The sequence below is a fragment of the Mesoplodon densirostris genome, chromosome 11 (assembly GCF_025265405.1).
Source record: "Mesoplodon densirostris isolate mMesDen1 chromosome 11, mMesDen1 primary haplotype, whole genome shotgun sequence".
Lineage (NCBI taxonomy): Eukaryota > Metazoa > Chordata > Mammalia > Artiodactyla > Ziphiidae > Mesoplodon > Mesoplodon densirostris.
In genome coordinates this window covers 71,369,058-71,395,395 of record NC_082671.1, presented here as the reverse complement: position 1 = coordinate 71,395,395, position 26,338 = coordinate 71,369,058, and the positions used below count along the sequence as shown (strand labels likewise).

Here is a 26,338-nt window from a genome sequence, read left to right as displayed (position 1 = left end):
TGAGGGTTCAGGGAAGGTCTCCCTAAAGAGGTGACTTCCAAGTCGAGCCCTAAAGGAGAAAGGGAAGAGCATTCCAGCAGGGGAACAGCATGCACAAAGGCCCAGAGGAGAAGACATCTTGGAACATTCTAGAAATGGACTAGAGGCCAGTGTGGGAAGGAAACAGCCCGGGAGAGGGGGCTGGGGAAGCCAGTAGGGTGTTCAGAACTTTGGAGGCAGACAGGACTAGAAGTTTGGACTTTCTCCTAAGTGCAGGGTGAAGCAGTTAAAGTTTAAGCAGAGAATGGTGTGATCAGTTTGTAATGTGAAGCTCACTCTGGTTGACAGCCCTGTAGGGAGGATTGGCATGGCAGGCCCATGTAGGCCCGGGGATCTACGGATGAGGAAAGTACAGGAAAAGGGGAAGACGGAAGCATAAACCAACCTTCACACTTTAATATGACACAAGCACCTGTGAGCACTAACTTCGTTGGGAGAACCAGGGAGGCTTCCTGGAGGAGGTGGCTTCTGAGCTGGGCCTTTGGGAAGACAGGCAAGGTGGAGGCCAGCACTCCAGGCCTAGGGAATAGGTTGGGTAAGTCTCAACAGTGAAGGGGTGCAGGTTGGATTTGATGAGTCAGTGGATGTGAAGTGACTCCCCAAGATTATAAGTCCCCATGGTGGCTGAGCCAGCACTGGGACCCGATCTCTGATGGAGAGGGGGTCTCTGATGCCCAACTGAAGCCTGGTCCCAAGAACTGACATCGAGGAAGTCCCCGACATCCCCCATATCAGTGCACTCCTGCATACCCAGCGTCAGCGTGTGCGCACTTCCCCACTTGTGGTACAGCTGAGAGGTGAAGAAGAGGAAGTGTGGGTCACAGGCCAGCCCCAGAGGGCTTTGGAGGAGGAGCCTCTTCTAGAGTTGAGAGAAGCCAGGCTGGGGCCTCCCTAAAGGCGGCTCCTGAGGACTCCTGGGACCACAGCCGAGACGCAGGGTGGCTGGAGGGAAGTGAGGGGCAAACTCAGCCTGGGCCTGGCTGGGAGAGAACCTCCACCACCGCCTCCCCTGGACCACTGACAGCCATGGCCGTGGCCCAGCAGCTGCGGGCTGAGAGGTGAGTGCAGGGGCGCTGCCCTCCCGGGGCCTCCTCACTCTTCCTGGCAGACCTTGGGGGATGGAAGCCTGCCTTCCTGCAGCCCCTTATCAACGCCGAAAGTTGAGAGGCTGGAGTTGAGTCAGAACCCAAATACTCAGAAATGCAGACTCTGAAAACTGTTTAAAGGAAACTCCAAGTCATGGCTCACCTCCCTCAGGCACGGTTGAAGACACTGAGGCTCAGAGAGGGCGAGTGGCTTTCCCAAGGGTCACGCAGGAGTGGCTGGTAGAGTCTGGACGGGAACTCAGGTGTCCTGGGGCCCAGGCTGGGCCTTGCTGCTCCACACTGTTCATTAATGGCTGTTCAGACAGAGGCATAGAATCTGGTTCTTTTCCAGGGCTTGTCTCAAATATCGCCTCCTCCGAGAAGCTTTCCCTGATAGCCCCCTCTGAACACTTGCCCTGTTTCCTTTTCCTGTGTAGTCCTTACATTACAGGCATAATAGTCTATACTCACTCGTTGGTTTTCTTTACCACTGGCTCCCCAATTAGAAGCAAGTTCCATAAGGTATTTATCTCTTTTGATCACTGCTATATCCCCAGAATTTGAACAATGCCAGTACAGACTAAGTGCTCAGTAAATGCTGGTGAGTGAATGAATGAAGGAATAAAGGAATGAATGGACCACTGAGCTGGAAAATGTTCTTAGATCCTTCTGGTCCAATCCTGTCACTGTATGGGTGAGAAAACTAAGCCCCAAGGAGAATAAAGTACTTACTCAGGGTCACATGGAATGAATGGCAAGGCTGGGGCTCAGAGCACAGCCTTGTCAGGGCCTCGCCTCGTTTCTCAGGAGGCACTTTCTGAATGTTTCCTCAGTAGCCAGGCCTGTGCTCCGAGCTCTGGGGGGACCTGAGGACACAGGGCTTGGCTCCTGCCCTCCTGGATTGGAACAGCAGGTGACATCAGAGTGTGGTAACAGTGTGGAGGTGGCTCCGAGGGTCACCGGAGATGGGCCAGGCTGCTCTGGGCTGAAGTGGGCAGCAGAGGGCCTGTGGGGGAGTCTGTGGCTAGAAGTGGAACCCGGGATGGAATTCCCGAAGGTCGAGAACGTCAGAAGGAAGGCTTGTGTGTGTGGCGGGAGAGGTAGCAGAAGCAAATGCTTGGAGGGTCGTTCGAGAATGGCCTTTGAGAGCCACAGAGGGTGGTGCTCGGGGCTGGGGTGAGGTTCTCCCACCAGATCCCAGCCCCTCCAGCCCACGAGTCCTCACTGGAGACTGGGCCTGGCACGCAAACCCAAACCTTCGGAAAACAGCTGCTGTTTGAGGCTGGTGGCACTTCCTATTTCTCAGAGCACGTGGGTCAGAGAGAGGATGACCAGAGCTGGCCAGCCGGACAGTGTGTCCCCTCCCTCCCACTCCCCGTCCCTTTGCAGATGTCCTTGGCCCTCCACGGAGGAAAGGCGCCCTGCTCCCCTCCTTCATGGGGCTGTAGAGCCAGGCCCTGGGGTCTCTCAGCCTCCCTGCACCTGGATGCCTGTCTGAAAGTGAGCCCCCGATGCTTGAGGCCGAAGCGGAGGATGGGAGGGCAGTAGATTTCTGGCAGTAGGACTTTCTAAAACCCAAGACGTCTAAAGATGGAAAGGACTGCCATGGGAGGAGGGAGTTTGCTTCCCACAGACATGTTTTGAGCACCTACTGTGTGCAGGCAGCACAAAACCTGAACTAGCTGCCGCCTCAGGGCCTTTCTACCCCTTAGCCCTTCCCGTGCAGGCCCCCAAAACGGACTTCTCATGAACGATATGAATCTATGGGCCCTGAATTGACTTCAGCTCAGAGGGGTCCCGGCTGAGGTGTCTAGGGGGCAGCTATTCTAGTGGGACTTGCAGCCGGGTTTGTTGCACCCCTGGCATCGCCCTGATGCAGCAACTTCCAGGCTCAGCTCCCCGCACCCAACCCCTGGCAGGGGCTATTTCCATGTGGCCTAAAGCGGACTTGCTGAAAGACAGACACAGGGAGTGGCCTTGCATCTCCCTGAGCACCTACTATGTGCCGGGGCTGTTCTGGGCCCTGGGGATGCAGCAGTGAGCAGGGTCCCTGCTCTCGTGGGGATTCTCCAGCTGTGCTTGTTACAGATGTGACCTCTGAACCCTCCAGGGATGTAAATACTTCCATGGTCCCCATTTTGGAGTCGGGGAGAGGCCAGAATGCAGAGAGGAGTCTCCCCAAGCCCGCTGACCTTGGTGACGGCAGAGCGGGAATTCAGGTCTTCATCTTTCACCTGTGCTCTCCCGCCCCATGACACACAGGTCTCCCGACGTAAACTCCTTCCTCACCCCACCACCAAAGGGTGAGGCTCAAGGGCCTGTCGTGAGCAGGCGCTGCCTGTCTCGCTGGCTTCGTCCCTCATAACTTGCCTCCTCTTGCATGGCTGGGGTCTTTGCACTCCCTCTTTCCCTTGACTGTCATCCTGGGGCCAGGTCCTCTTTACTTCTCCCCCTGACCTGGTGCCACTTCTTCCAGGAAGCCCTCCCTGACCATCCCCGATCTGAGCACACCTTGTCCTCCTACATACACAGGACCCCTGATTCTCTCTCTCTGATAAAAGTCACCCTCATCTTAGAATTGTCTGCTTGCCAAGCTTTTTTGCCCACTACTACCAATTCGTTGAAGGAATATAATAATGGCCAGGCTCCTGCTGCAGCTCGAAACATCATGGGTTTTTCCTTCACAGCTTCTAGGACCACTGAAACTATGTAATTATTTGTCCAGCTCCTCCACTCAACTATGAGACCCAGGAAGGCAGAGGCCATGTCCTAATGTTCTTAGAACAGGGTCTGAGCTACAGTAGGTGCTAACTGTATGGGGTGACTGTTGCTTATTCTGGATGGGGTGACTGAGGCTGGGAGGGGCTGGGGTTTGTCTGAGTTCACACAGCAAGCTGCTGGGAGCTTTCAGAGCAGGGCCAGTGCAGCAGTGTTTGGGAACAGAATTCTGGAGCCAAATCCCAGCTTCCTTACTTACTTGGGTAAGTTCCTTAACCTCCCTGTGCCCCCGTTTCCTTGTCTGGAAAAAAGTGAAGCTGTCTTAGAAGGGCACCTGGTGCTCGGTGCGCTCAGGAGATCGTTAGCTGTAGTTACTATTACCCAGCCCTCCTGATTCCCCGCAAAGGGCCATTTCTACCTCTCGGGTTTCTTCCTGCCCCACCCCCATCCTACTGCAGGTGAAATACCCAGGAAATGCACAGTCTCAGGGGAGAAAGTGGAGGAGGAAGCTTCTCCCATGGGTGTTACCACAGGACCATGTGTGGAAAGTGAGTGGGGAGGTTGCCAGCTGCCACCAAATTGCTCTGGGAGTGCTGGGGATTTCCTCTTCCCGCTCTCTGGCACCCTGAGTCACCTCCCCGCCAGCCTCCAGAGTCATGAGGTAGCCTGAGATCCCAAGCAGCCCAGGTCACGTAGGGACCAGCAAGGGCTGGGACTGGGTGTGTAGACTTTGAAACCAATATCGACTGAGGTCCCAGCCAGCTCTGAGGCTCGGACAGGGCAGCCCTGCCCGCCACTTCCGCTCTGTTTCCCAGTCGCTGCAACAGTAACAGGATTGCTGATTGCTTCTCATTTCCTCATCTGTCCACAATCGGCTGGACTCAGTGACCCCCTAGCTGTTCCTTCTCCATCTCCTTGGCGGTCCCTTTCCTCTTCCTCCATCTGTCCCTCTCAGCCCCCTCCTCTGCTCAGTGATTGCTCTTCCCTGGGGGTCTTAACCACCAGTCACAGGGCAGATGGTTTTTACCACTCCCACTCCAGTGGGGTTCAGCCCCACCCCCGCTGAACTCCAGAGCCACACACCACCTTTTGCCAGACCTCGACCTGTGTGCCCAAGGGACCTCTCAGATTAGCGTGCTCCAAACTGAGCCCATCAACCAGGCTCCCCCCCAACCCATCCTGGTCAGAATATGGGTGACATGTGGGTGTCACTCCTGACACTGCCCTTTCTTTCATTTCCACGTCCAAACAGTCTCCAAACCCTGCTGGTCATAACTCTGGAATGACTCACAAAGTAGTAGTGTGTCTGTCAGATATGTATAAGGCTGCAGAGAACAGAGGAACTGATAGTGGCTGAAACAAACAGGGGTTCATGTTTTCACATAATGAGAAGTCCAGACGTAGGCCACAGCTGGTTCTGCAGCTCAGTGACTTCAGGACCAGCGTTCCAGAGATTCCTGTGATCAGTCTCATGTTTTTGCCTCATAGATGCAATGTGGCTGTTGCAGGTCCAGATGTCTCACCTGCTTTCCAGGCAGGCAGAAGGGGAAAGGGGAGGAGACCATGCTAGCCTTGTCCAATCCTCTGGATCTTGAAGCGCACACTCTCCTAGAGGCTCCTACAGCCTCTAGGTTTCCTCTTAGGTTTCATTGGCCAGAACTGCTCATACCGCTGCTCCTAACTGCAAGGGGGTCTGGGAAACAGCAATGGGATTAGTATATTTGGCTCAGACCAATAGTGATCTATCACTTTGGGGCTAGGCATTGCCACCCTGAAAAAAATTGGAGCTTGATTAGCAGGAAGAAGCAGGGAACACAAAAATGGAACAGTGTCTGCCAAGGGTGGTGTCCCTTGCGTCTGTCCTCTCCTCCTGTCCCCACTGTCTGGCTCAGGGCCACATCAGCTCTCAGCTAGACCACTTCAGGGCATCCCAGTGGTGCTCTCTCTCTTCAGTCTCTGCCCTCCTTTTCCTCTCCATGCAGCTACCCCAGCTGGCTTCCTAAAGCCGGGGTCCTATTGTGTTCTCACTCTCTTCTGAAGCTTTACATGGCTCCCTGTTGCCTATAAAACTCCTTAGCTCAGCACTGGAGACCCACCTCAACCGGGCCTCATCTGCCTATTCAGTCTCTGATCACACCAGACTCCAGCCACACTAGACCTGGAACCACTCCTCGGGCCTCAGACCCTTGGCACGTGCTGTTCCTTCTACCCGGAAGGCCCTTCCCCCTCCCCGGTCCTACCTGGTGGACTCTTATTCAGCCTTCTAGACCTGGCTCCAATGTCACCTCCTCTGTGAGGATTTTCCCAACCTGGGTATAATGAGCCATTCTCTCTGGGAGGTGTGTGTTGACTTTGTTTACCCCTGTGATCCAGGGCCTAGAACAGGGTCTGATAGGCAGGGGTGCTTGATTCCCTGCTCCCGGATGAATAACACAGCCCCAAAGCGATTTGCTGGACTCTACTATGGCTGTTGATATATGGCTCCGATTCCAAATGCCTTCACTGTCAAGGTCTGGTCTGTGTTGCTGCCTGGCACAAGAGGGGTGTTGAACGGGGGAATGCAGGTACACGGGTTCACTTTGCACAGGGCCTCACACCCAGGGGCCACCCAACACAGCAGGGTGATAACCAGGATTTCTTCTCATCCCGCCTCCCTCAGCGACTTCAACCAGCTTCCTGACGACGTTGCCACCTCAGCCAACATCGCCGACATCGAGGAGAAGAAAGGCTTCACCAGCCACTTTGTAAGAGAGACCCCTGGACCTTCACCCTCTGACCTCTGAGCCTCCGGCACTCTTCTCTCCTCAGTTCTATCCCAGGGGTTCTCAACAGGGCGATTCTGCCCTCCAAGGGACGCTTGGCAGTAAATATCTTGAGACAGGTTTGACTATCACAGCTTGGGGCAGAGCGTCTACTGCCTGGAGTCCGGGGATGCTGCTTCACTCAGTGCGGTGCACCGGACAGTCCCCACGACAAAAAATTACCTGGCCTCACATGTGATACCAAGGTCGAGAAATTCTGCTCTAACCCTAGGACCTGTGGACCTCTCCCCTGCTCTGGCCCTGGCCTGAGATGCCCCACCCCCTGGTCTGCAAAGCCCCACCCCCTGGTCTGCAAAGGCCCACCCCCTGGCCTACGAGGCCCCACCCCCTGGCTTGCGAGGTCCCACCCCCTGGCTTGCAAGACCCCACTCCCTAGCCTCTGTCCTTAGGTTTTTGTCATCGAGGTGAAGACGAAAGGGGGGTCTAAGTACCTCATCTACCGCCGCTACCGCCAGTTCTACGCCTTGCAGAGCAAGCTGGAGGAGCGCTTCGGGCCGGAGAGCAAGGCCAGCCCCTACACCTGCATCCTTCCCACACTCCCAGGTAGGCCACCAACGGGCTGCCCCAGGATGGAGCGGCGCCCGCCAGCCTCTCCTCCCAGCTCTGTGGGCGCTGTTCGGTGCTTCTATTTTAGCACAAACCGTTCTATTTTAGTGAAAACCGTTCATTTAGTCCACGGCCCCCCTCCTGCCAGCCACGGGCTGCCACCTCTAGCTCTCCGGACTTATAGCCCTTGGCCTCCTGATCTCTGATGACCGTTACGGCTGCCCTGCTTCAGCTCTCCACCGCCAGCTTCGGAGCGCATCAGCCCGGGCCTCTCCTCTTCGAGACAGGAATCCCCGTGTCTCCCACGTTAAACACAGACCCATCTTCCAGCCCTCCCTCTGTCCCCTGCGGGGGAACTGCTCTCTAACCCCCCAGTTCCCCGTGGCTCTCCCTCCTTCCCTGCTCTGCTGGGACGCTGTGGGTGTGCACCTCTGCTTTTGGACAGTCCCCTCACCCCTTGTCTCCTGACCTTCCTCCCCTGCTCAGTCCTCACCTTGGACAGGCCCAAACCTCTGGCTTCTCAAGGCCAGCTTGCATGAGCCCAGCAGGAGAAAACGCCACCAGAGGGGGGTTTCGGGTACACGGAGTGGTCTTGGCTGTGCCCTGCACATGCTGCAGGCTGCATCCAAGCACTGTTCCCCTAAACAGCAAAGATACTTCCTGACCTTCCCTTCCTCAAGCTCCAAACCCTGCCTCCAGCTTGCTTTCCTCTCTGCCTCAGCCAGTGCCTGAGGTTCCCTGCATCCAGTGTCCAGCCTCAGGGAGGAAACTGTCTCCCGGGGGTTCACCCATTCCCTGGCCCCGCCCCGCCCCCTCCCCATCTCTGAGCAGCAGGGAGGAGGGGTCCCTCTTACTCTCAGCTGACCTCTCCTCCCTGACAGCTTGTCCCATGCATTCCCTGTAGACTCACCTTCTCCTTTATCTTCTGATTCTCTGCCAAGCTTCGCCACGGGAGGGCTCGGTTCTCTTCCATCTTTAAACAAAAACGTGCCCTAAGTGGGCATTCTGGCCACAAGCCTCCTTGAGCCCCGAGGGCCCTCAGAGATCTCTGCCTCCTTTGGTGCTCCTTGGAAGGCGGGCATCCTCTGTACTGTCATCCTCAGTTTTGTCTTCTCACTCCCCCATAGGCAATCTGACCTGTGCCTGTGATTTTAACTGCCCTTTTCTTGCTACTAATTCCCCAATGTCTCTCTCTACCCCAGACCTCAGACGCTACCTCCCTTACACCGCCAAACACCAACCAGTGTGTCTCACAGGCAGCAGGCAGCAGGAAGCAGACCCGTCTCACACTCGCTTTCTGGGGGGCTCTCTGGGTGGGCAGTTCTCCCAGGACCCCCACCTGAGGCTCCTGGAGAAGACATTTGTCTTTGGTCCGCCGTCATCGCTTTCCCTTTCCCCACAAACACTCTGCCTTGCTTGTGAGGAATGATTCACCCATCCACTGCACAGATATTTATTGATTTGGGCATTATTCTGCACCATGGTTCTTAACCTTGGTGACCTATTGGAAGTACCTTGAGATTTAAAGAATCCTGATGCCCGAGTCCCACTCCCAGAGATTCTGATTTAATTGTTCTGGGGTGAGTCCTATGCAATGAGATTTTATTTTATTTTATTTTTATTTTTTTACATCTTTACTGGAGTATAATTGCTTAACAATGGTGTGTTAGTTTCTGCTTTATAAGAAAGTGAATCAGTTACACATATACATATGTTCCCATATCCCCTCCCTGCAATGAGATTTTAAATGCTTCTCAGGTGACACGAATGTGCAGCCAGGGTGATGAGAACACAACTGTGAGAATTGCAAAGATCCTGTTCTCTCAGAGCGAAGAATTTGTGTGTGTGTGTGTGTGTGTGTATAAGAACAGGCAATCCATAAACAATTAAAACAAGAAAAATATCAGCTGGTGATAGTACAACTCAGAAAATGCACGTTGGATGGTGGCCACCGCAGCGCTGTGGGAAGAGGAAAGGGAAAAGCGCTGAGCCAGTGTGGAGGGTTCCTGGCCCAGGTGGGCAACTCCGGGCCCAGAGACCACACTCTTGGGTCAGATTCCCAGGACAGCTCTTTGTGTTTCCTCAGCCAAAGTCTACGTGGGTGTGAAACAGGAGATTGCCGAGATGCGGATACCCGCCCTCAACGCCTATATGAAGGTAACAGAGGGGCCAGGCCAGGTGGCCCCTGGGAGGGCCCAGGATGCTGAGGATGGGCGGGGCCCAGGTACTATCCCTGGGCGTGGCTTTGGGAACTAGGGCTGGCTCTTCTGCTCTGATGGTCCCCATCTTCAATCCTTAAAGGCCAAGCCTAGGGAGAGAAGCAGGATGTGTTCTCAGGGTTCCGGGGATGGGACAGGAGCAATGGAGAAAGTTCAGAGAGCCACACTTTGAACTGACAAATCTAATGGCTGTGCTGGGTGTCCTGGTACAGAGGAGAATAGGATCCAGTGCCTGCCCCAAGGTCCCCGCTATCCAGGGGGAATACAGACAGGTGGGTCATGAAACCATAAAGGGATACGGTCTGTATAACAAGGGCATGGCAGACCAAGGCCCCGGCTTTCTCACATAGCACCTTTGTATGAACAGGCCACAGGCTGGATTTTAGTTGCATCCATGGGCCTTAGATGGATGCCCTTGTGTATTCCCCAGCCTGTAAACTGTCTACCTCCTCAGAAGACGAGAACACAGAGGAAGGAACATCTTAAAGGCAGAGAGCCAGGCTGGTCAGGAAAGACCTTCCACCAGTTAGAGCTGGGCAAGAGAGGGATAGTTTTCCTCATGAGGTAGTGAGCACCCTATCACTAGAGGCATGCAAACCTTGGCTTGATGACACCCTTAGGAAACTGGGGAGAGAAGCCCTCTTCATAGCCCAGAGGAATCCTCACAGACAGTGAGTCCTCCCTGTTCTACTCTTATGGGAAAAGAGCACCGAGCTAAGTGCTCTGGTCTTTGCTCTGACACTGAGTGGATGATTTAGGGCTATTTGCTCATTCTGTCTAGGACTTGGTTTTCTCACCTATGAAATGGAGCCGTGCCCCCAGCTCTCCTGTCTCACAGGAGGGGAGTGATGTTGGGATCTATTGAGAAAAGGACAGGAAGGTGCTTTGTAAACTGTGAACCCGCTTCCAGAATGTGAGACAGCATGACTCCTAGTGGAATGAGGGGGCCCCAGGAGTATAAAGGGGGTGGGGGAGGGAGGAGGTGGCCACCTGCCCTTCCCAGTGGCTGCAGGAATCCTGGGCTATGGACAGAGGAGAGGTAGGGTGGGAAAGCCCGTGGGCTCCAGTACTGGAGGCATCTCCCCTCCAGGGGGCGCTGTGACAGCTGCTCCTTCTGGGCAGCTGGCGGCTCCACTCTCCAGCGGGGCTGGAGGGAGGGAGGAGGGGCTGTGGATCTGAAGCTCTTCCATCCACGCCTGGTCTTGGCAACCAGCAGCCTGAAGGATCTCATCTCTGCCTGTCTGTGTCTGAGTGGGTTCCTCGAAGCTCAGAGGTCAATCAGTACTATGGTAACCTCACCCTGGGCTTGAAACATTCAGAGACGGGGAGCTCACTACCGCTCTCCCCTGACCCAGGCTGCTCGTCCATTGTTGGACAGCTATTAGAAAAGCCCGACTCCCTGTGACTTCTACCCACCGGTCTCACCTCTGGGCTCATGAAGAATAGGGCTCACGTGACAATGACAATTGCCTAGAACTCTATGGAGTGCTCTGACTAGCAACAAGGAGGCTCTTGATATACATTTATTGGATAAATAAATAGCCTTATTTAATTCCCTCAATAACCTATGAGTTCAATACTCTTATCTCTATTTTAAAGTGAGGAAATGGAGGCATAGAGAGGTAGAGTCACTCACTCAGTGTCACAGAGCAGTTAGGTGGGTAGGATGGGATTTGAACCCACATCTCTGTGACTCCAGGGTTGTGCTCTTACCCACTGTGCTGTATTGTAATAAAAGTAGCAGCAACAATGATAATATCCAGCTTGGATAGGGCCCTTGCTAGATGCCCGATGCTGCTCTAAGTGTTCTGCACGTATTCACTTATTTAATCTTTACACAATTCCACGGGGGAAATAAAATCACCACCATTGTATTAGTGAACATACAGAGGCACACTTGCTCCAGGTCACCCAGATGGGCGGCAGAGCTGGGATGCTATCCCGGGCATCGCCTGGCTCTCTCTTTGCCCTTGAACCCATCTCTGGGCTGGGCCCCTGCCCTCCCTATAGGACAACCGTGTCTCTTCCAGGCCCTGCGTTCCCAGTTCCTCTGAGGGGAGTTCCCGGCCCCTCCCCGTGCTGCTGACCCCGTGGAATTTTCTGAGGGGGTCTGGGTGCCTCTGGAGCTGTAGCGCTCAAAGCCAATCACAGTGCTTCTGAGGACCCGTGCAGTGGGCAGCTTGCGGGGATGACCCTGGCAGGTCCTGGGCATTCTGCATCCTCACAGCCTGAGGGTCGTTGCACTGTGGTGGGTGTAACCAGCATCTGATTGAGAGTCCCGACCCCACCACTTCCTAGCTCTGCCCACCGGCCCGGGCACTTTCTCACTCTGAGCCTCAGTTTCTCCAACTGTGATATGAGATGAAGTATCAGGAAGCATTTTTTTAGGCTGTAATTCCACTAACTGTTGTTAATTTGGGTTATTTGGGGAATACTCCCCCCAGCATTGTCTCGTTTTGATCTAAGGGATGAGCCTTGGTGGCAGATGGCTCTGGGTGTCACTCGCTAGGCTGTGTGGCCCTGGGCAGGTCCCTTCACCTTTCTGACCCTCCCTCCCAGGTTATTGTTAGCTGGAGCGAGGTCACACCGTGGGGCACTCAGTGCAGTGCCTGGACGGTCACCACCACATCACGTTACCTGTCGTCACCATTATCGTCATGTCTGAAGGCCTTTGGGTCTTTTCCAAATGAACTGTTCTCAAGCAAGTTGGCCCCCTCCTGACCTTGAACCCAGGGGCAAATCTTGTGACATGTTACCCTCAGCCTATTGAGATTTTAAAATATGTCTTACTTGTTATCAGGCAGAGAACCATTAGTGGAGAGAGGCGGGCCCAGCTTGGGGGACGGGGATGGAGCAGATGGGCTGGGATGTCGAGAGCTTTCTGCTGACCACCCCACCTGTCCTGCATCACCCTCAAATGCAGCACCTCCTCAGCCTGCCCATCTGGGTGCTGATGGATGAGGACGTCCGGATCTTCTTCTACCAGTCGCCCTATGATGCAGAGCAGGTGCCCCAGGCTCTCCGACGGCTCCGCCCGCGCACCCGGAAAGTGTAAGTGACCGGTCCCTGCACCCCCATCAGCTAGAGCCCTGGGCCACTTGCTCCTAATCAGGTGCTCTGTCCCAGAGGCCTCTGCTGCAAAGGCACTTATTTTCCCTGAAAGAGGCAAGGAGTAGAGACCAGGTCTATACCTAAGCACTCCAGGGTGGTTTGGCTTGTTAGGTGAGCTTGGAAAATCAAGCGTAGGGCCTAGAGGACAGAAAGTGTGTTTGACAGTAGGGGCTGGAGGACAGGGGCTGGGCCATTGATGGGGGAGAGCTTGGTGCCTCAGCAACCACTGGGGATGGTCCGAGGGCTTTGGGTGCCTGGGGGGAGTAGGGAGTAGGGAAGGGAGGAGGAATCGTTCTGTCTGCAAACACTCCTCCCTGCATCTCCTGGGATGCCTTGTCCCTGGTTAGTTTTAGTTCCGTGGGGCCGGCTGTGGCTCCTGGTGTATCACACTGGTCCCCAGGGGGCGTGCTGCTCACTCCCTTATTCCAAAGGGCCGGCAGCTCCCTCTAGCCCCTCCTAAGCTGGAAAAAGTCTTCAAAACTCCAAGCCACCGGGCAGCTTCCCTGGTGGTGCAGTGGTTAAGAATCCGCCTGTCAATGCAGGGGACACAGGTTCGAGATCCCACATACCGTGGAACAACGAAGCCCATGCGCCACAACTACTGAGCCTGTGTGCGCACCTAGAGCCAGTGCTCCACAACAAGAGAAGTCACCACAATGAGAAGGAGCCCGTGCACCACAGCGAAGAGTAGGCCCCGCACGCCGCAACTAAAGAAAGCCCGTGCAGCAACGAAGAAGACCCAATGTAGCCAAAAATAGATAAATAAATAAATTTATTTTTAAAAAAATCCAAGCCACTGAAATAGGGCTGGGCTTCCAAACAAGAGGTTGCTGCTGCTAAGAATTTCAGGACAGGGCTCCTGAGCCCCGCCCTCCCACACAACTCCTCCCTCCTCCCTCTGGCCAGTATCTCTGAGTGTCCTCTCTGTGTGGTGCCTCGCCATCTCCCCTGTGCACCCAGGCAGGTGTGCTCTGAATTCCAGCTGTGCCCCACAGCAGCCCTGTGTCCTGGAGTGGAGCTCAGCGCTTCTATTTTTTTGGGGAGGGGGGCACGCGGGCCTCTCACTGTTGTGGCCTCTCCCGCTGCGGAGCACAGACTCCGGACGCGCAGGCTCAGCGGCCATGGCTCACGGGCCCAGCCGCTCCGTGGCATGTGGGATCTTCCCAGACCGGGGCACGAACCCACGTCCCCTGCATCAGCAGGCGGACTCTCAACCACTGCACCACCAGGGGAGCCCAGCTCAGCACTTCTTGAAGCCCATTTCCTCAGCTGAAAAATTAGGGTTGAGTGTGGGAGTAATGTGGAAGGGTTGGCAAACTATGGCACTAAGCAAATGTATATCTGAGCCTATGCCTCCTGGTCCACAGAAGGGGATGCAATCCCTCCTCCAGGGCAGTGAAAGCTGTGGAGAGTGTGCTGGTCCAGAGGAGCAATTGTAGCTGCATCCTTAACACGCTCTCCCTCCCCTGCCTTTCCTGCCTCTGTTGAGGGTCTCCTCCGGCCACAGAAGCAGGAGAGGTGACAAGCCCCTCTTCTCTCTCCACAGAAAGAGCACGTCCCCACAAGGCACTGGCTTTGACCGCATGGCAGCTCCACGAGCGGAGGTACCTCACCACTGGGCAGCAGCCTGGCTCCACCCTTCAGCCACTGAGCCCGTCCTGCTGGCGTCCGCTGTGTGCCCAGAATGGGGCTGGGTATTGGGGGGGTAGAAGGACCCACATCCGTGGCCTTGGACACCTGAGGACTCCCAGCCAGCTGAGGGGAGGGCATGTGAGGAGCACACGGAGACAAAGGGGAATCCATCCATCCGTCATTCATTCAGCAAGCTCTTCTGGGTCAGCCCTGCCTTGGGGACTGAAGCTTCAGAGGTGACTCAGACCAGGCCCTGTCCTCAAGGAGCTCACAGCTCCCCAGGGATGCACCCCTAGAAATGGGTATTTCAAAACCAGTGTGGTCAATGCCCTGGGGGTTATGGGGGCATTGGAGTCCCCAGTGAGGCCTGGGGGATGGGGAGTTGCCCAGTCCATGGAGTTTGGCCCCTTCCCTCTCATGCTTACCCTGGCAGGCCTGGAAGGAGCACCATTCTGGAGTCAGGGAGACATGGGTTCTAAACCCGGCTCCTCCGCTAACAAATAGAGTGGCCTCAGACAAGTCACTTATACTCCCTGAGCCTCAGTTTCCTCATCTGTTAAATGGGACGCTGAAGTATGTAAAGCACTTTAGTAGGAACTCAGTGAATGTTTCCTCCCTCCCTCCTTACTCCACCTTCTCCCCAGGCCCTGTTTGACTTCACTGGGAACAGCAAACTGGAGTTGAATTTCAAAGTTGGAGATGTGATCTTCCTTCTCAGTCGGATCAATAAAGACTGGCTGGAGGTAAGGTTGGAAGTGAGGATGGAAGTGAGGTTGGAGGTGAGGATGGAGGTGAGGATGGAAGTGAGGTTGGAGGTGAGGTTGGAGGTGAGGATGGAGGTGAGGATGGAGGTGAGGTTGGAGGTGAGGATGGAGGTGAGGTTGGAGGTGAGGATGGAGGTGAGTTTTGGAGGTGAGGTGGAAGTTAAGTTGGAGGTGAGGTCACTTCAAGTCTGTGAGGGGATCAGAGAACACGGAGGTATCTGAGAAGGCCCCATGGAAGAGATACTGTCCAAAGATAGTCCTGGAGATCTGGGCAGGTGGATTGGGGAAGCCTGAGGAAATACAGCTGTGTGTGGCTGGAGCAGCAGATTCTGAGCCTACACTTGCCTTTGGTACTGACCCCAACCAACTGTCGCTTTAGGCAAGTCAGTTAACCTTCTGAGCTGAATTTCTTGGTCTATAACAGGGTATCTCAGCCTGTTCACTATTGGCATTTGGGGCCAGGCAGTTCTCTGTTGGGGGGCTGACCTGTGCACTGCGGGGTGTATAGCGGCGTCCTTGGCCTCCATCCACTAGACGCCAGTAGCACTCCTCCAGCTGCAACAATCAAATGTGTCCCCAGACATCTGGCCCTGGGGGGTAGAATCACGCCCAGTTGAGACGCACTGTCCGTAATCTGGGGTAACGTTACTCACCACGCAGGGAGCGAGTGAAGGTGATGAGGGAGACGAGCTCCAGAGTCTGGTGTGACATCCTAGCTCTGTTTTTAACTATATTTGCAACTTTGGGAAACTTACCCAACCCCGTGGTTTCCTTTCCCATAAATGGAGATAACTAACAGTGGCCGTTTCTTCACAGGTTTCCGGGAAGGGTTGAAGGAGGTGCAGCTGTTTTAGGGCTCGGCCCATAGGGAGACTGGGTGTGTGGCATCTTGGCCATGCTTTGTCCCTGCACGCGGCAAGCGTGATCCATACAAGGGTTCATAGCACGACTGGAGATGGGGGGTGGGGGTCACCGGGTGGGAGGCCCCGGCCTGGTGCCAGCCTTTTGGATTAAGTCCTATAGTTATGAAAGACTCTCTTTTCTCGGGGCTCCTGGGGGGTGGGGTGTGAAGGGGGTCATGGCACAGGAGGCAGGGCCAGCCCCCGGGGGTCCTGGACTCATTGAGGGAAGGGGAGGGTCCCTGGCATCCAGGGGCTGGAGAGGCGTGTGGACCAACCGTTGGTCTCGCAACTTGGTGGTTTTGATTTTACGCCAGTGCCGGAGCTCTGTCTCAGGCAGTCTACAGGCTGTTACAGCTGAGGGGTATTGCTGGGTCATTCTCCAGAAACAGGAAGTGTTTGTTGACTTCTTGTTTTCTAGAAAGTTCTATGAGTCGCTATGCTGGCCGACTTCTGGCCTCAGATGGAAGGGAGGGCTGGGGAGGAGCGAGGGTAGTACTTCAGCCTCAGTTTATACGTCTGTAAAAGGGGACGGAGACAATATATCTTCCATAGTGTTGCGAAGATTGAGAACAGGTGACAAAGCACAGGCAGCGGCTGGGTCTTGGATGGAGTTTAAGAGAGAGGCCTGGCTGGAGGGAGATTTCTGGCTGTCTGGTCTAGAGCAGATGGGATCCGTGGACAAATGAGTGAATTGGCCCCACCCCTCCTCCTCCCTCCCCCCGCCAACTTTCTTCCTGAACGCCTACCACCACCTGAGTCCCCGTGAGATTCACCTGTGTACCTGTGCATTGTCTGTCGCCCTCCATCACACTGGAAGCTCCAGGAGGGAGGGCAGGGATTTTCATCTCTTCTGAGTGCCCAGAGCCTGCTCCGTAGCTGGCACTCAAGAAGCCTTTGAATGAATGACTGAGTGAATAAATGAATGAGGTGAAAGCAGCTTTCCAGAGAAATTCAGGTCTTAACTTGTTCTAACATGGACGCCTTGGGGTGAACAGCTTGGTGACCTTGCCCACTTTTTCTCCTCCCTCCGCCTAAGGGGACCCAGAGCTCCTCCGCCTGTCCTGTCAGTATAAAGGGGCGGGTCCCAGGGGCATGGCCCTGATGCCTCTGCTGGTACCGGCAGGGCAGTGCCTTCTCCCCCTCCCCGCCCCGCAGGGCACTGTCCGGGGAACCACAGGCATCTTCCCGGTGTCCTTTGTGAAGATCCTCAAGGACTTCCCAGAGGAGGATGACCCCACCAACTGGCTACGCTGCTACTACTATGAGGACACCATCAGCACCATCAAGTTAGTGGCCTGTCTAGCCTCCCTGCCCCTCCCCACCCCTCCCCCACCTCCATATCACACTCCGGGCTCTAAGACCCAAACCAGATCGCATGTCCCCCCACCAAACACACACACGTAAAAGCCCGCAGGGGCTCCCAGCGCCCTCCAGATAAACCAAAAGGCGGTCACAGGATGTCAAGGTCCAGCATGACCTGGCCTGCCTCATCCCCCTCTCCCCACTCCAGCTTGCTGCCTCCTCACCCCTGCCCCTTGTCCCCTTAGGGACATTGCAGTGGAGGAAGAGCTCAAGAGCACCCCACTCTTCAAGGACTTGCTGGAGCTCATGAGGTGAGGGGCTGGGGTGGGAGGCGCTGGGGGCGTCAGACACGCTGGAGGAGAGAACAGAAGGGGAAACAGTGCATTCAGGGGCTGGGCGTTTTGCATCTATTTCACCTTCTTGTTTTATCCACAGCCCAGCCCTGAGGGGTGGGTATCACCTTTCCACATTAGAGATGAGTGGGGGGCTGCAGAGAGGTAAAGGGGCTTACAGTTTGTGGGCCTGGATTTGCTAAAGTCTCTCTAGGTTCAAAACCTTGGACTTGGACCCTCCACCCTTAGGGAACCACCGCCTCCCAAGATCCAGCTGAGTTATGAACAGTTATTTTACAGAATGGAAATAGCATTGTTATATTCCTGACTGCAAAAGCAATATCTATTCATTATTTTTTTAAAAGAATGTCAGAAATCACAGAAAACATAAAGAGGTGAAATCCCCTCATATTTTACTCCTCTCATTATCTGATATGCATTCAGATTTCTTCAGCGCACACCCCACCTGCACCCCACTTCCCCTTAAATATTATTTAATTGGCTACATAGCATCATTCTGTGGATGCACCATAACTAATGTAGCCATCCCCTTTTGTTGGCCACTTAAGTTATCTTCCACTTTTTTACTACTGTGAATAGTGCTGGGATTCACATATTTGGTGACTTGCCTGATTATTTCCTTAGGATGATTTTCTAGAAGTGAGATTTGGGGATCAAGGTGTTTGCAAGTCTGATAGGGCTTCTGACGCATTTTGTCAGATTACCTATGGAAAATTGGATGGCTTTTCGCCCATCTACCTGCACCCCAGGTCAGACGGTTCCAATCCTTAAAAGGTTCTTCTCCATAGCCACACACAGGGGCTGTCGCAGGGGCTTTTTTCTGCTCTACTCTGTGCCTGGCAAAACCCATTCTTCTTCCCTATGACAGTTCTTAAGTCTTCAGCACATTTATGCACAAGACATTTCAAGCTGTGCCACTAATTTGTTGTGAAAGTCCCGTTGTCCCCTGGAGGTCTCAGTTTCCCCATCTGTATAGTAGGAGGTTGGACCACTCGGATGATAGGGCTGGTGTCCAGCTCTGACCTCGTCTGATTTTTCGATCCTGGCCCTAAAACTCCCTGTCCCCTCTCCCTGCCCCCACGCTTAGGCCTAAGGCCCCTGGACCTTTCCTGAACCCTGATCTCTCCCACCCAGGCGGGAGTTCCAGAGGGAGGACATCGCCCTCAATTATCAGGACGCCGAGGGGGATCTGGTTCGTCTGCTATCAGACGAGGATGTGAGGCTCATGGTGAGGTGGACCCAAGGTCTCCCCTCCCAGAAGCACCTCTTCCCCTGGAAGCTGCATATCACCCAGGAGGACAACTACAAGGTCTACAACACGGTCCCCTGAGCCAGCGGCATCCCTGGGGCAGTGAGGGGACACCTAGCAAAGAGCCCTCGGAGAGGATTAGGACCAAGAAAGGCTGGGAGCATGGGACACACTTCCTGGTTCTGAATCCGATGGACCTACTGGCCTTGGCTTGTACCATCTCTGCATTTGGTCTCTGAATTAAATAAACCATTTCATCTCAAAGTGCTGGACTGAGGAAGATAGTGTCTTTTGAGGAGAGAGAGGAGAGGGAGGAAAATACCCATTAATGAGCATCACTGAGGTGTCATTTATATACGGAAGGGGGCCCTGGCTTTGGGCCCCTAATCCAACTGCCCCATTCCCTCGCCCTGTCCCCATGTGTGGAGAAACCCAGTGACACTCATGTCCCTTCTGGTCACTCCCTTTTATGCCCTTTCCCAGGAGTGGCCGCCTGCCTCACGGAAGTCATAGTCCCCCGGGAGCCCTCTGGGTCAGGCCAACACCAAGCCCTCTGCATGACCAGGGTCGAGGGCCTCCTCTGCTCTCTTATTCCTGCTGGTCTGCAGAGGGGGCAGAGACCTGGGTCATGGTGTTGGTGGTCTCCATTGTAAGTAGGGGGTGAGCGGAGGGAAGACTCTGGCCCCACTGGGGAGGAAGAGGACGCAGAATGACGGGATCTTCCTCTGTGAGCTGAAGCTTTTTCTCTCCTAAGCAGCTAAAATGGCAATAGCTATCACCTCCAGAATGGCTGCAGGAGGAGCTTGGTGGACGCCCCTGCCCAGTGAAACAACCACTTAACTGATGAAAAATACTAAAAACCAACCATTGAAAGTTTCTGGAAATTGTTCTGAGGGCATACAGGAAGTGGAGAAGCGTTTATTCTAGAAAAGCCTACTAAATCTCAGTAAGAACAATGAGTCTGTGGCATTTGAGCCTCAGTGTGCTCCCCTCCCTTCCCCATCCCCTACTCCATGTGATGGAAACTCTGCTCCGGATGCACTATTCTGAGTGGATGCAGCCAAGAAGATGGGGGACCCCTCTTCCCTCAGCTCCCCGTCTTTTGCCATTTCAGCCCCAGAAAGGGCAGGCTGCCAGTGCCTCTCATCCCCACAGCCCTGTGTTGTAGAAACGCTATTCCAGGCCATCATGGCCCCCTACATCTGTGTGCTGGGGCCGCCTAACAAAGTACCACAGGGACTTCCCTGGTGGTCCAGTGGTTAAGACTCCATGCTTCCACTGCAGGGGGCACAGGTTCGATCCCTGGTCGGGGAACTAAGATCCCACATGCCGCCCAGCGAGGCCAAAAATAATAAATAAATAAATAAATAAATAAATAAATAAATAACCACAAACTGATGGCTTTCACAACAGAAATTTATTGTCTCACAGTTCTAGAGGCTAGAAGACTGAAATCAAGGTGTCTGCAGGGCCATGCTTCCAATGAAGCCTGTTGGGAAATCCTTCTTTGCCTCTTCTTAGCTGCTGGTACTTTTCTGGTGTTCTTTGTCATCCCTTAGCATGTAGACACCTCACTCTAATCCTCCATCTTCATGTGTGTCTTTGCATTTTTCTTCCCTCTGTGAGTGTCTGTCTCTGTGTCCAAATTTCCCCTTTTTATAAGGAAACCAGTCATATTGGATTACAGCCTACCCTGATCATTTTATTTTGACTTAATAACCTCTGTCCAGACCCTATCTCCATGTAAGGTCACATTCTGAGTCACTGGGGGTTCATATCTTTTGGGGGAGTACAATTCAACCGTAAGAATGCACTAGAAAACATCTGTTTAAGAATCATTAAACAGACCATGCAAAGTATGTACTGGCAAATTCAATTGTTTGACTTCTAACATGTTGCCTGACCAGACTCGCTGAGGGACCCTGCTGCTGCAAAGTATCGGGATCCTAGATAGCACACACTCTTCAAAGAATCATGAGCCCAATAAGAAGTAGCGGGGTTCTCCAATGACCCTCCCACCCCACCACCCACCCCCACTGAAAAAAAATCCCATGATGAGAGCTGGGGCCAGAGCCCACAGCATCTGGGAGGTTGTTCTGGAATGCAAAGGCAGTGCTGCTGTTCGAATGCTGAGTCCCAGGGGAGGCCGTGAGATGGGGAACCTGGACCAGGGGCTCTTGTACTAGGTCAAGGTCTGGGGATAAGGGCTGAAGTGACCCTGAGAGAGTGGTGTCCCCCTCTCCAAGCAGAAGCAGAAGAAAGTCCGCTCTGGAGTAGTGTCCCCAGTTGAGGCTAACAAGACTCACTCAGGTTAACATGAAGCAAAAAGGGGACTTCCCTGGTGGTCCAGTGGGTAAGACTCCACGCTCCCAATGCAGGGGGCCCGGGTTCGATCCCTGGTCAGGGAACTAGATCCTGCGTGCATGCCGCAACTAAGAGTCTGCATACCGCAACTAAGAATTCCCCACACCACAACTACAGAGGATCCCGCGCACCATGACTAAAGATCCTGCGTGTTGCAATTAAGACCTGGCACAGCCAAAATAAATAAATATATAAGTAAATAATAATTTAAAAAAAAAAAGATGGGGACTTCCCTGGCGGCGCAGTGGTTAAGAATCCGCCTGCCAATGCAGGGGACATGGGTTCAAGCTCTGGTCGGGGAAGATCCCACATGCCGCAGAGCAACTAAGCCCGTGCGCCACAACTACTGAGCCTGTGCTCTAGACCCCACGAGCCACAACTACTGAGTCCATGTGCCACAACTACTGAAGCCCGAGTGCCTAGAGCCTGTGCTCCGCAACAAGAGAAGCTACCGCAATGAGAAGCCCACGCACCACAACAAAGAGTACCCTCTGCTCGCCACAACTAGGGAAAACCCGTGTGCAGCAATGAAGGCCCAACACAGCCAAATAAATAAATAAATAAATAAATTTAAAAAAAGAAAAGATGAAGCAATAAGCTCCTAGTCAAAGATCACTGACTCTCTGTGAATGACAATAGGCAGTGACAATAAATAATAGCTTTAGACCCTCAGGGTCTACAGATTATTGAACTGCGTGACTAAAATGTTTAAAGAAATTAAGGATTAAATCATAAAAATGAATGAGCTAAAGCGAATGACCAGGCAGATTTTCAAAAGAAAGATGGCATATATATTGAACTTGTACATATACCTATGTATAGGAGTATGTGTGTGGGTACATCTGTTGAAACAGAAAACCCAGTGGATGAGTTGGATAGTATTATATATTACACACGTGATGAGAAAATTAGTGAATTGAAAGATAAAATCAGAAATTACCCAGAATATAACACAGAGAGACAAGTAGTTGGAGAGTATGAAAATGGAGTTAAGAGATAGAAACAATAGAATGAGATTTTTTAAAAAATCAGAATCTCAGAAAGGGAAAATACAGAGAATGGCAAAGAGGCAACATTTAAATAGATGGCAGATGCACTATTTCAAAACTGATGAAAAACTTAAACCTATGGATACAAGAAGCATGTCTGGATAAGCAGGATAAATTAAAAGCGGTCACAACTGGCTACAATATTTCAAAACTACAGAACATGGAAGTGCAAGGGAAGATCTTAAAAGCAGTCAGAGAAAGTGGCGATCACTACAAAATAATAACAGTTAGAATGAGAAGCAGACTTTTCAACAGCATCAATGGAAGCCAAAGCCAATATAATTGTACCTTCAGATTTTTGAGATAAAATAACTTTCAAACTAGAATTCTATGCTCAGTAAAACTCTCTTTCAGTAATGAAGGTGAAATGAAGTCAAGTATGGATACAAACTGAGACTCTGCCATCGAGATACCTGAACTATCCTGTATATCAGAAGTTAACACAACATTGTAAATCAACTATACTTCAATATAAAAAAAAGATACCTGAACTAAAAGTATCTTTAAAGTACATGCTTCAAGAAGAAGGAAAATGGCCCTAGAGGGATAGTCTGAGATGCAAGAACAAATGATAAAAAAAAAAGGTGAACATAATTTTTGGACTTGTGTTGACTTAGCAAAGCTGGAACTATATTTCCAAGAATTTCCTTCCCTGCATGGATCCAGGTTAGCATGGGCCAGAAGAGACATTTTGCAAGAGACTTTTAGAAAGCAAATGTGAAGCAGCAGCCAACCTCTTTTCAGTTCAAATAAAAAGTGCTGTCCAGACAAACCAGACAGCATGGATAACCAGAGAAATATCTTCTGACTGATTAGCAACTGCTTTGTGCCAGTGGTGCATATTCAGTGCAGGGATGGGTGGAAAACAAACAAACAAACAAACAAAAACACTGGTGAGATGTTATCATCCTTCCTGGAAAAATGCTATACACACCCCCTTCCTGACCTTCTAATGGAAAGCAGTGTTTCACATGAAAGAATGCTCAACAGGGCTTCCCTGGTGGCGCAGTGTTTGAGAGTCTGCCTGCCGATGCAAGGGACATGGGTTCGTGCCCCGGTCCAGGAAGATCCCACATGCCGCAGAGCGGCTGGGCCTGTGAGCCATGGCCACTGGGCCTGCGTGTCTGGAGCCTGTGCTCCGCAAGGGGAGAGGCCACAACAGTGAGAGGCCTGTGTACCGCAAAAAAAAAAAAAAAAAAAAAAGAAAGAATGCTCAACATCATTAATCATTAGAGAAATGCAAATCAAAACTACAATGAGATATCATCTCACACCAGTCAGAATGGCCATCATCAAAAAATCTAGAAACAATAAATGCTGGAGAGGGTGTGGAGAAAAGGGAACACTCTTGCACTGCTGGTGGGAATGTGAATTGGTACAGCCACTATGGAGAACAGTATGGAGTTTCCTTTAAAAACTACAAATAGAACTACCATATGACCCAGTAATCCCACTACTGGCCATATACCCTGAGAAAACCATAATTCAAAAAGAGTCATGTACCAAAATGTTCATTGCAGCTCTATTTACAATAGCCAAGAGATGGAAGCAACCTAAGTGTCCATCATCGGATGAATGGATAAAGAAGATGTGTCACATATATACAATGGAATATTACTCAGCCATAAAAAGAAACGAAATTGAGTTATTTGTAGTGAGGTGGATGGACCTAGAGTCTGTCATACAGAGTGAAGTAAGTCAGAAAGAGAAAGACAAATACCGTATTAACACATATATATGGAATCTAAGAAAAAAAATGTCATGAAGAACCTAGGGGTAAGACGGGAACAAAGACACAGACCTACTAGAGAATGGACTTGAGGATATGGAGAGGGGGAAGGGTAAGCTGTGACAAAGTGAGAGTGGCATGGACATATATACACTACCAAACGTAAAATAGATAGCTAGTGGGAAGCAGCCGCATAGCACAGGGAGATCAGCTCGGTGCTTTGTGACCACCTAGAGGGGTGGGATAGGGAGGGTGGGAGGGAGGGAAACGCAAGAGGGAAGAGATATGGGAACATATGTATATGTATAACTGATTCACTTTGTTATAAAGCAGAAACTAACACACCATTGTAAAGCAATTATACTCCAATAAAGATGTTAAAAAAAAAAAAAAAAGAAAGAAAGAGAAGAAAAGCAGTGTTTCAGTTTTTATTTCTCCCTAGTGGGATTTGTGTATTACAGCCTATGTACAAAGAATTTTTGAGCAAGGTTAAACATATTTTTTTCCGACTCTGTGCTTGCTACAATCACAGAGCCTGACTCCTTCACTCTTGAAAGTGTTCAGTCTTAAGAATGTCATTTACATAATTGCCAAGGTTTAGAATATTGCTGGTAAATCAACATTCACAAATGCTGAAGCAGGCTCTGTCTGCAGTGATGTCAGTTCTCCCCACTCACCCACAGGGATCCGTGAGTTTAATCCAATGAGAAAATACACTCCAATAATTTTTTTGGTTTTGTTTTTTTGTTTAGAGTTTCATAAAGTTATTCTAGAATTGATATGAGAAGAATAAAGGACTTGGAATAGTCAATGTACTCCTGAAGAAAATAAAGTGACGAGGCATGCCCTCTGGAGAGCAAGACTTATTGTAAAGCAATGGAAAAGAAAATGGTGTGATATTGGGACAGGGATTGACAATCTAGCAATGGAGCAAAACAGACAGTCCAGGAATACCATGCATACATGGTATTTGATATATGATAGAAGTAGCTTTGCAGATCTGTAGGGGAAAGGAGGAAGAAAATCAAAGAATGGTACTTGGGCAAATTGCTCAACCGTATGGAACCCCAAACAAGTGAGACTGAATCCCTAAGTCAAACAATTCCCAAAGGCAGTTTTAAATATATTAGGTTGTAGGAAAGAAAAGCAATGCTTTGAGAAGATATATAGAATACTACCTACCTAATCTTGGAGTAGGGAAGAAATTCTTAAATAAAACGAAAATAAATATTAATAGATTTGACTACGTTAAACATACAAAGTTCTGTTCATCAAAAGATGCATGGTGGGGGGGCTTCCCTGGTGGCACAGTGATTGAGAGTCCGCCTGCTGATGCAGGGGACACGGGTTCGTGCCCCGGTCCGGGAAGATCCCACATGCCGTGGAGCGGCTAGGCCCGTGAGCCATGGCTGCTGAGCCTGTGCGTCCGGAGTCTGTGCTCTGCAACGGGAGAGGCCACAACAGTGAGAGGCCCGCGAACCCCCCCCAAAAAACAAAAACAAAAAAAAGATGCATGGGAAAACATAAGCCAAAAACTAAAAGATATTTGCAAGATATATAAATGACAAAAGATTAGTATCTAAAGTATTAAAGAATTCCCACATCTAGAAAAGAAAAATACAAACAATTCTATAATATTTAAAATGAGCAACAAACATGAATATGTATTCCACCAGGGAGGAGAAAATAAAGGGCGAATGAATATATGAAAAGATGCTCAGTACTAATAAGAGGAATGTAAATTAATTCAGTTTCTTTGGAAAACCGTTTTCCATTATTTTGGAGAGTTGAACATTTGTGTATTTTATGACCCAAGAATGAACTCTTGCATGGGACCAGGAGATGGCAGCTCTCTTTGCAACAACCCCCAACAAAGGTTATCCATCCAAACTCTTGTCCAGAGAATAGTAGGTTTATTCATTGATTAGAGCACAATGGTGAAACACACAACAACACAAATGATTCTTAGAAACATAACTGAATGAAAAAAATCAAGTCTCAGAAAATAGGATTCTATTTTTATAAAGCTCAAAAACTATGAAGAAAAAATAGCAAACACAAAATTCAGGATAGCAGTTGCTTCCGGGAGGGAGGCAGGGAATACATAGGGGAGGAAGGCAGTTGGATACAGATGATGGGTAATGTGTTGTAGTACTCAGGGTGTGAGTGGTAGGTTGACAGCTGTTTGTTATACTTTGTAGCTTACATACATGTTACACATGTTGTTTTCTATGTATCACTAAGACATTAAGGGTATACTAGAGGTTAAAAATTTAAGAGGGGGAGGGATAAATTGGGAGGTTGGGATTAACAAATACACACTACTATATATAAAATAGGGAACCAACAAGGACCTGCTGTATAGCACAGGGAACAATACTCAATATTTTGTAATAACCTCTAAGGGAAACAAATCTGAAAAAGAATATATATATTCACCTGAAACTTTGCTGT

At 51.3% G+C, this 26,338-nt stretch overlaps 1 protein-coding gene across 1 annotated transcript; it reads left to right on the top strand.

The window, feature by feature from the left end:
- The first annotated feature begins 1,065 nt into the window (after positions 1-1,065).
- Positions 1,066-18,823, top strand: NCF4 (neutrophil cytosolic factor 4). The gene is made up of 10 exons (XM_060113466.1): positions 1,066-1,097; positions 6,502-6,586; positions 7,054-7,207; positions 9,297-9,367; positions 12,353-12,480; positions 14,087-14,144; positions 14,817-14,915; positions 16,994-17,124; positions 17,386-17,451; positions 18,628-18,823. The coding sequence occupies exons 1-10, from the start codon at positions 1,066-1,068 to the stop codon at positions 18,821-18,823; spliced, it is 1,020 nt and encodes a 339-aa protein (XP_059969449.1).
- The last annotated feature ends 7,515 nt before the right edge of the window (positions 18,824-26,338 follow it).